The sequence below is a fragment of the Setaria italica genome, chromosome V, assembly GCF_000263155.2.
Source record: "Setaria italica strain Yugu1 chromosome V, Setaria_italica_v2.0, whole genome shotgun sequence".
Taxonomy (NCBI): Eukaryota; Viridiplantae; Streptophyta; class Magnoliopsida; order Poales; family Poaceae; genus Setaria; species Setaria italica.
The window spans coordinates 38,455,854-38,466,772 of NC_028454.1; the positions used below are offsets into that span (position 1 = coordinate 38,455,854).

General features: G+C 46.6%; 1 protein-coding gene across 1 annotated transcript in view; it reads left to right on the forward strand.

The window, feature by feature from the left end:
• The first annotated feature begins 1,211 nt into the window (after positions 1-1,211).
• The window catches only part of LOC111257360 (protein INAPERTURATE POLLEN1-like), a 15,634-nt gene continuing 5,926 nt past the window's right edge, over positions 1,212-10,919 (forward strand). Inside the window, exon 1 of the mRNA XM_022826730.1 lies at positions 1,212-1,239. Within this exon, the coding sequence (XP_022682465.1) occupies positions 1,212-1,239 (28 nt within the window). The remainder of the gene's footprint in view (positions 1,240-10,919) is intronic.

Sequence of the window (10,919 nt, forward strand, 5' to 3'; positions counted from 1 at the left end):
ATTTTCAACTCAATCCTGTTCAAGAGCAAATGCTTTGTTGAACCTCTCCTCTCTTTTTTTAGCTCTTTCTCTCCATCAGTTTCTTTCTTCTGTGCCCACATATTTTCTAAGGTTGCTGTCACACTTTTTTTCTTCTCTTGCAGCAGTGCTGCTTTTGCCTTCTTATTACCAATTGGCCTTATCAATGCATTATCTTCTAGGCCTTGAACCTCACCTTGTCCTATTTCACTTGGTAAACTTGCACTCGGGTCAGCAGTTGAGCTTGTCTTCTGCTTCTTGTTAGATGTTTTACTAGCAGCTAATTCATCAATTTTAGCAAGCCATTTTGGTTGTGTTCTCAACTTATTCCAGCAATGCATGAACTGGAATACTTTTTGATGTTCGTCTTCGGACTTGTACAAAGCACATGCCTCTGCAGCATGCACACACCAACATCCAATGGATATTAATATATGATATATAAAAATAAAATAGTCGAAACATCCATTGCATAGTGAGTAAGTACATTGTCTTGTATTGTAGTACCACTCTAACATCTTAACTCAATCCGTGATAGAAATCCACAAAACTTTTTCACATATTTTTGTATGGTTTCCCACTGGTGCATGAGAGAATTCATGGTACGCGTTGAGGGGCACGTCTTGTGTTCATTGAAGTACTCATAGATACAAGACCAATACTTGTCACCTTTTTTATCTTTGCCTACGACCGGATCCAAGCTTACATTAAGCCACCCTGAAACTAAAACCTCATCTTCATGATCACTGAAATTCTTGGATCTCTTATGGTTTGGCCTCGCAGCTGATGCTTTTGGAACTTCTTCAATTGCCTGTGACTGTTGGTCAGCATATGTGTTGCTATAATCATGTTGGAAAAATATCCATTTCCTGCAAGCATATAATCACTAATAAGTTTTCTGTCAAAGCTCAATGAACACAACACATAGAGCAGTAGTAATGAGGCTTAAATGGCAAACAAATATATATAACCTTGACATCTCAAACACAAGCATATATGACATGGACTCATGAGCAGAGGCACACATATGTATAGTTCACCTATGGACTATTCTGTTCTGGCAAAATCCATCAATAAAGTAAAATAAATCCATCAATCTTCACTGTTTTGGCTTCAATCATAATGGGCTGTTTTTAGCACACAAATAGCACAATCCTACCGGCTATAGTGAAAGAACTCTCAGCCTTTGGGAAATGGTTAAGAAGGTGAACTATGGCCCAGGTATGCGTTACAAACTTACAATGACAGCACCAGTAAGATCATAGGGTGCAATAATGATTTCACTGTTGATTCTTCTGGGTGAACAATTGCTAACTGCTTGATTGCAGAATAAAATTGAGCAAAATTAGTACATATGTTGAATTATAACTCAGGTTCACAATAATGAGCATTCTGTTTTCAGTCAATGACTAGTAGTAGGCACTAGCAATTTTAATCAAAGTACTCTTGCATGAAAAAACAATCCAAATTGACAAACTTGCCATTCATAAAGCAGGCAATTGCTGATCTTTAAAAGTGAGCTCATTTATTTTGTGTGCTTTTTTCCTTAATCAACAATCTATTTCTGAATCTAACCTATGGTACTCATAGCCTGAAAATTTAGTGCTCGATTCACATGGAAACCTGAAGGTCTCTGACTTTGGGCTGAGCGCGCTATCTCAGCAAATCAAGTAATGACTGCTATCTTGTTCATGATGATGGATTGCTGCACACAACTTGTGGAACTTCAATCTATGTTGCACCACAGGTAATGCCAGGAAACTTCACAAATTGAATCAATGATGGATGCTACAACAAACTGAATCAAACGAATGCAATGGTTTGAATATTTGCACCAACTTTGTTTTAGGTCCTTGAAGATGAAGGTACAATGGTGCAATGGTGATTTGTTGTCATGTGGAGTTATCCTGACTTTGCACTGATTTTGGAATTATCCAGGTTTTGGCATAACTAATTTACACAGACAAGATGTTAGCACTTCATCATCTGATCTTATTGGTACTCAGCTTAATGGAACAGACATATGAGTATTCATTCAACAACATGATACTAGAATACCAAATTAAGCTACAACCTTGAGGCGTATCACAACACATTAGCAAAATTACCTCAACTCTTTACAGAAACCAAGGATCCAAGAACAAAACATGAATTTGATTGACGAATTAGGATAACAGGTTATGAGAACCATACCATTCAGAAAATTATTGCAGTTGGCCATGTGCTCAAAGGATGCATAGGGAGCGTCGCTGCCAGGGTAATGCTCTGCCAGGGGATCATCATCATCGTCGGCAAGGCCTTCCATCGTAGGACATGGTGGTCGTCGACCCTACCCTTCACTTCGGATCTCACCTCCACTAGTCCGGCCAAGGTACTCACCGCCGGCAAACTGGAAATCTTGGACGCCGCTGTTCCATTGGTCGTTGAGGCCGCTAACGGTCATGACCCGACGCATCTTCTGCCCGCCGCGCCGATCTTGAACTTGCCGGATGGGAGCACTTGACATTGGCGGCTCCTTCTACAGGCCTCTGCGTCGCCGCTGCTGCTAGGGGAAGACCTACCACCGCCGCTGGTTGGGGAATACTTGCGCCGCCGCAACTCGGGGTTGACCTGGCACCACCATAGGGGAGTACCTGGCGCCACCGCAGGGGAAAACTTGGCACCGCCAGTCGGGGAAGACCTGCCGCCGCCGCAACTCGGGGAATGCCTGTTGCCGTCGTCGCTAGGGAAGTCCAGGCGCGGCTGCCGCCTGTGGCGGAACCGCCCAAATTTACCTGACTAAAATGCATTGAAGTCGCCTGACACGCGATTATGCACTTTAAGCAAGTCAACTTGGTCGACCGTCGGATTTCCTCCGATAAACCACATAACAGGATCGAGAAGCATCGCTCACGCGAAGGTGAGTAGCACAGAGATTACAACATTCCATCAAGACAACATAGTTCAACAATTTATTACATCAGAGTTTTTGAAAATTAGACCGAAATTTGCAAGGTTCGAAGTCAAATAAAACTAGCGGAAGCTAAACGTCGATACATGACATCATGACGGAGCCGATCATGACATCAAAAACTCCTTCCTTCGCCATCCGGGGAAGGATCCCACTCGATGGTCCAGCCTGGGGGAAGCTGGGTCGGCCAAGTGGTACCCGCAACCAAACTATTGACATTACCTGAAAAAGATGAGCCACAACAAGGCTGAGCAACTAGTACTCAGCAAGACTGATCCGTCGGAAAGACACGACTGATACCTAGAAATGCAAGGCTTTCTGGCTCTGGGGTTTCTTTGCCAAAAGCGTCTAAAGTCAGTCCTTACTTTCCACATTTTAGCTCATGTTCTATGTTCTTTATCCATTCTAGATTAGCAACTTATACTAAACAACATGGTTTCCAAGCAATTACTGAACAAGTATCAAGATTAAAATCGTCATCATGTTCCATCTTTACTCAGTGCAGAATAGCGATCAAGTAGTCCCAATCTGTGAGAGGCAGACGAATCGATTCGAATTTATTAACCATGCATGGCAAACCTAATCTCACGACATCCGCGCACCACGAAGGGTCGCTTCATTTGTCAGCCGTCCCCATCGATCCCTTAGGCACGTGTCAGGGCCAACTTCCTTTGGCATGCAATGCTCCACAGTCCCGGCCTATTACTGCACTGTGATCGCACTTGCACCCACATGATGCACCATGGGAACGACGTTCCAAGGACAGCCGGAGGGTATGCCACGCCCCAGTTCAATCAGGTACTAGGCTTCCCCATCCCATACTAGGTATGAGATTAGTACTTTCAAACACTTGATCACGAACGCCGACACGTTTCGACCTTAGTTCATTTTCATTTAGACAGACGGGGCAATCCACCAAGTATCAAACACAAGCCTGACCCCATCCGTCGTCCTTATAGTTGCGACAAAACTGAAACATCCAACTCCTATAACTCGCGAGTGACAGGAAATCACTCGACTTTTACCGAAACCTAGTAAGCATTGCACTACTCGACCTTAGCAACTAGTATTCAGACAAGGTACTAAGTTTATGCATCTAAGGTTTCATTACAACTCCTCGAAACATAAATGTACAATCAAGTAATCAATAATATTGCATGAACTCAAGATAGGAATTTATGCTCCGGGGCTTGCCTTCAGAAAAAGCTTGCGGGTCTTCGGGGTCTTGCTCCGGTTCGGGCTCTCCTTCGAAGGGGTGCAGTTCCTCGGCAGGGTCTTCTTCTGGCGCCGGGTGAAGCTCGTACGTTCCGTCGGCGAGATTCAACTCTACACGGAAATGCAATGCAGGGTTAAACATTTTTAGATGGTTATTTCAACACACTCATGTTTTAACACGGACACTTGTAGCAAAGCTACAGGAAAGGTGGGGAAGTTCAACTTCTGTTGGTGGAGAGCAGGATGAGAGGGTCGGATTGGGGAATACTTAGGGTCTGACCCTCAGGTGTAAGGAAAACCGTACCGAGGTCCTCAGACTCAACACAGAGGGATCCTCGAAACTATTTCACCGATACCCTCGGGTCAAAGAAAAAGTTACAACCGAGCCCTCGGGCAAGGCGGAGAAAGGGTCGGCGAAACTTGGCAGGGTCGGGCGAGGCGAACGGGAAAAGGTCGGGCGAGACGAAAAGAAAAGGGGTCGGGCGAACCGAAACAAAGGGGTCGGGCGAAACGAAAAAGGACAGGGGTCGGGCGAAACGAAAAGGACAGGGGTCGGGCGAGACGAAAAGGACCGGGAGGGTTAAGTAGCTTACCTCCAGGTCTACTGGTGAAGCCTTGGGGCCGAACAGGAGTAGGCTGGGGTGGGAAGTCGTACGCGCTAACGCTTGGGCAGTGGCGAGACTTCGACGGTGGTCCGGCGGTGGCGGTGCTTCTTGCGGACACCAGCAAGCTCAAGTACCGCGCGGAGGAGCGGGCGGCTGGTGTGTTGGGAGAAACGGCTTGAGGGTGGTGGCGAAGTCGCCGGAGTGTGGGGGTGGCGCAAGGGTGAGCTCCACGGAAGCTCAGCGGCGGCACGGGGAGAAAGCGGTGGCTCAGAGGAGAAAGCGGCGGCGCAGGTGCGGGCGGTGGCAAGGGTGGCATTGCCGATGAGGGGGTTCCCTTTTATAGGGCCGGGGTGGTGCGGAGGGTCGAGGCGGGGCTCCGGTGGGGAAAGGATAAGGCCGGGAGCGGCGAGTGCTCGGGCGAGGCGGCCATTGGCCGACGACGCCATTGGGCAGAGGAGGCGGAACTTCGGGTAGTCTTCGGCGGCGATTGGCCTTGGGCGGCGCGCGTCTGGGGCTTTCGATCTGTCGGGCGGGCGAGGCGGAAAGGCTACCGTGGGGGTTGGGCAAGCGGGCGGAGGCGCGGGACGTCGGGGGCGTCTCAGCTTTCTCGGCGATCGGGCGGAACAGGGTTGATGGAGCAGAGCCATGGCAGGTGGAAGGCGACCTGCGCGCGGCCGGCGATTGGCTAGCCCTGCGCTCGCTCCGTCCTGTCGTGGGCGCGGGTTGGGCGCCGTGGCTGCCTTCGGGCAGCAAGCCCGGCTAGCTTTGGAGCGATCCTTCTCCGAATCTTTCAACACAACTCCCAAAAGTCCCTTAAACAAACTTGTTCAACTCTGATCGTTCTTCAAACTTTGTTTAAGGTGTTGGTTTAGATTGTGAAAGGATTCAAAGATATTTCCGGCCAAAGCTAGCCAAAATCTGGAATTCCAGACTTAGGATTTAAGGCATCCGGGGTGAGTTGACTGGTTTACCTCATTTTGACCGGGATTTTGAACAAGTTCGGGTCCGATTTGGATCTGGGTCAGTGTAACAAAGTTGGAACACTCTCGAGGTACTACAACTTCTATTAAGGCTCTGACTCGAGTTTAGATAGGAAAACGGGAGATGAAAGCTTGCAAAGATGGAGGAAAAACTCGAATCCCAGGACTTAAGAGATTTTCAGGGTCCTTTAGTAAACCGTTTTTGGATTGCTGTTTTTGACTTCCTTCCACTCCGAAATGGTCAAAGTGCCTTTAATAAAAGTTGTTGGAATTTAAAAGTTTTACAACTCTTATTTGGGCAGAAACTCAGGTTTGTATATAGAATTTCAAGCTTTAATTCAAACTCCAAAAGGAGCTTCTTAGGTTTATAAAGGTCATTTCACTTCTTAAATTAAGGATTTATCACTGGTTTAGAGTTAAAAGCACTTAATTTAGGTAGAGTTGTTACACCGCCGCCGCTAGGGGAAGCCCAGGCGCGAGGAAGGCTGCCACCGCTAGGGGAAACCAGGCGCGAGGAAATGGTGCGCGCGGAAAAAAAAGGCGCGAGTGCCACTCGCGAGGGCGCGCAGACGGGTTTGGGGAAGGAGGTGCGCTGCACATTTTTGGGGGAAAATAGCTGCGGAGTTTTGTTGCTGTGGAAACTATATTAATTTAGCTGCGTTGGACGATCATAACGTTTCAAGTCCTATTCTTCTAATACCTTCACAAAATCTTTTACCTACGCTTCTTGTGACACTTAAGTTCAGCAAATATCTAACAGTTATTTCAGGAAAATAATATCTGAACGGGTACATATTTACTGGTACATGGAACACCCTTTATTATTGATTGCACTCCTATGCACTTTGCTAACTATGATAAACGTAGTGATGAACCAGTGGCCATAAACAGAATGACATCAACATTTGAGAAAGTATGAATGTAGTTATCCTCTTTTTTTTTAAATTTATGCAATTGACACAATAGCTTTTGACATTAGTGATGATTTTGTTTTGTATTTATTCTGATTTCCCTGTATTTACTATTACAATTCCTAACAGGTTGAGTTGTTTCTCTGAAGATGGGACTAGGACCTATTTAGCTGTGGAATGAATGCAGTGATAATGTAAGTGTCAATTTTTCTTCTTATTTTTTTATATGAGGACCTATTGTAAGTGCAAAAATCTGATACCAATTGTTGAGAATGGGTGGGCCTATTACTACTAATATGAGGACTTGAATTTGACAAAATACTTTCTTTATTGCAACAAGAGTATTACAACAGAGCACTCTTACACTTTTAGGTGACTATCCTAACACTCATACTCTCACTCTTTCTTCTACCTAGCACTACTGCCTTGCTCTCATCCTACCATGCCTCTTCCTAGTATGTCATGGCAAGGAACATGGCCCTCTATTTATAATTCTAGGAAGCCATAAATATCCATGGTTCCACACTCTTCCATGGTTCTACATTTTTCTAAAATAAAAAACTAGAAACATTCCTAGTAGCAATTCTAGAGTACTCCTTGTGTCATGCATGTTTGAGAGAGTTCTAGAAGTTTGATCTTGCTCTTTCAATACTTTTATTAGTCATTGTGCTAAGATGAAATATCACTATAAAAAAGAATGGAAGGAATAGTTAACTGTGAAAAGATGCCTTTGCCTGCAATTACGCATTGCAGGCAGGTAGGCCATTTATCTTTGCTTATTGATTTTGATGTTGACTGTGCCAGCTGATGCTATTTGTTTGGTGGCAGTGTGTGTCCACAAACATTGTTTATTTGATAGCATATTTGTGATAAAGGAGTACTGCATTACTTGCCAGTAGCTTTATGTGTGCATCACATGTCTATTGGGATTGCAGTTTTCCTGAGCTTTTTTGTGTGATCCTTTTATCACGAAAGCCAGGAAATAACTGATATATCCAACGTTTACTACGAGTTCTCATTTGCGTGTACAAATAACTATACTCATAACATTGGTGGAAAACTCACCTTTAGTCCTGGTTGGTAAGCCACGTAGATCCCGAAAAACCAACTGGGACTAACTATTCGGGACAAAAGAGGGCAAGTCATTCACCCGAGACTAAAGACACCAACCGGGACTAAAGGGGCCGCCAGCAGGCGCAAGCACGTGTCCCTTTAGTTCTGAAAAACCAACCGGGACTAAAAGGTTCAAAAAAATAAAAAAAACTAGTCCCGCGCCAACAACCATGGACTTTTCTTTTTTCTGATTTTGTTCCACCAAGCCAATAATTACGAACATATTTCATAAAACAACTTCTCAAGATATTTGTACAAATATGCTAGAACCTATTGTACACCATTGGTATTCACCTTCAAAAAACGATTTACATTCCAACCTATTGTACACCATTGGTATTCACTTTCACCAAAAAATGATTTACAATTTGGAATGGAGGAAATACCATGATTGATGATTAGTGATAGAAGTTATTTTTCCTCCCGTGAAGAGCACCCCGAGCCTACACGCTTGCGCGCCGCGCGCCAACGGCCAGGTGGCCCGGTCGGGGAGGCCTCGTGCTGGCCGTGCGAGCTGCGCGTCAGCGGCCAAGCAGCCCGGCAGGGGAGGGCCCGTGTCGGCGGCAGAGAGGGGAGAGGAGGAGAGGGAGGAGAGGAAGTGGTGGAAGGAGGAAGAGAGTCCGATGGTGGGTTGAGAAAGGATAAGGTAGTAGCGGGGGAGAGAGAGGCCGGTGGGGTGGGATAAGTTAAGGGTGCCGGTGGGGAGAGAAAGTAGATCGGGGGAATAAAAAAAGAGTGGATATAATCCTGTTTGTTGGTTTCATCCTTTAGTCCCGGTGGGACTAAATGAGTGGCACCAGATTCCCTCGTTGTTCATAGCCATTACAACCAGGACTAAATGGGACTCTTTAGTCCCGGTTGATATTACTGATCAGGACTAAAGAGCTTCCGTCCAAAGACAACCGAAAAAAAAATGTTGAATGGAACTGATGGCTATGGTAACGTCAAGCATTTGCGTTGGCTCATTTGCATGGCTGCCAACGAGCCGAGGTCGAGCATCTGTAGGTCAGTCCTCAAAATGATCTTCTGTCTTCGCGCCACACACAAGTGTTGGTTCAATTTTTGCACGAGGTCCAAACATAGACAAGTGTTGGTTTGCACGGGGCCATGCCCGTTTGATGTTGATACAGTGGAGAAACTATATCGGCTTAGATGTTAATATAGGGGAAAAGTCGCGAAAATAGTATTTTACCTCACGTGAACAATACTCCATCCGTTTCAAATTATGGATCGTTTTAATTTTTCTAAATTCATTGTTTTTGTTGTGCATAGATATATACTTATGGTGTATAGTAAAATCAATGAATCTTAAAATACCAAAACGATCTATTTGGAAGTACCAGGTATAAATACAGCAGGAAAAGATGTAAAACGCTGTTGCAACAGCCGTTGTTGCCGATTCTGTACGTGGCTAGTTAGTGAGCACAGCAAAAACAACTAAACAAGTATCCAAGCTGGATCACGGAAGAGAAAAGTTGGCGCTTGGCAGGCGTCAGGATGTGGTGTGTCCGCGCATCGAGCCGCTGCTGCGCCGGTGGACGAGACGTTACCAGCCGCGTGATGGTGGCCGCTGCCATGGATTGGAAGGTTTTGTGCTGGAAAGGTGCCCCCCTTTCCCTGCTGATGCGTACGCGAGTGATGGTCCGTGGACCATGGCGTGCGCCGATGGCGAACCGCGAACGACCGCTTCGATCGACCCTGTTCGCAACGAGAGAGCGGAGTGATGCCATGGTATGATTTTTGATGGTCAAAGAGAGGAAAAATCAATGATGTACGTCTTCGACCTAATTGGATGCTCCTAATGATGCTCACGATCTATCCGTGTTTATTGCTAACCGTCAGTTGGTTTGGTGAGGCTCGTCTTGGGTTGGCTCCTCGTCCTCCGATTTTTCGAACGCAAAGCGTTGAAAGGATGAACAGACGCCAGGGCACACGATGCCACAAACAGTTAGAGTCAACTCGATCGTTTCTAGAAGGAAGCCGGCCAAGCTTTTTAGAAATGAGATGCGAGAAGATACGTTATACTTTTTGTACGCGCCCTGATTCAACGTCATATCCGACTAACTCAATCGTTGATATAGTAATAATATACTACTCCTGAAGAGTTCGAAGTAGTATTGATCAGCAAGTCTTAAGAGAGTGAAGATGCATGATGTCATCTCATCGTCTCCGGGCTTCTGGTCGTATATCTGACGATAATCGAGGCGAGAGGTCCCATGTGACGTACGTACCGTAACCTTTGAACGAACTTGGACAAGAGTCATTTGACTTTGTAGACGAGCACTACTCTACGTGCGTATGCATCATGCATGATTCGTCGGTTGTGGCGTACCAGTACCACGACTCCATTGTCCATTATTCCCTGCTCCGGACGTTGACGAATCGCGCAGAGAGGAGCACGGGCGAAAAGCCCAAAACACACGGTCCTCGGCCATTCTCCCGTCCAAAAAGTTGCTGCGTAGCGTCGGAACTCCGAACTTCCGAAGGGCGCGCGCCGTCCGATGAAGAGAGCAGTCGGACAGCCGCGCTCAGCACGTACGCGACGTCGTTTTTCGCTCCGTCCCCGGATCTTCATCCGAAGCGAGCGATCCGGCTCCGATTCCAGCGAGCGCAGCCGACGAATTTTCGCCGACGCCGCGCGCGCGGGAGCGGAGGATCCAGGGCCGCACCGCCGCAGGCCCCAGGTGCTCCGTGATCTCGTTGGCGGGCCGGCGGCGGCGTACGTGGTGTTGGAACAGAAAAAGGTTGGGTGTGGTTAGGGGCCAAAGCACGGTGGACCGGGGGAGAGAAAGAGAGAGATCGTTGCATATGCTTTGGCTAGATGGAGGTGCTCATCTGGTTGAAGCTCCCTTCTCTCCGTTCCCTCTCCTTTCACCATCAGGCAGGCCTGGGTACGCTCACTTGTTACCACAGGACACTCCAGTCAAAATGTCAGCGTGCTCGACACGCGGCTTGTTATTTGCAATTTTAAACGGGAGCGAGTGCTTGTTGCTGTCGATCGAAAGAGGAAGGGGGGGCATGGATCTTTTCCAACACCCAAAAGAAGTAGGTGAAGTGAAAGGTTGTTGCAACTTTGTAAGTTTGCAAGCTGGTACGTACTAGCTAGCTAGGCGCTATATAGGGGTCA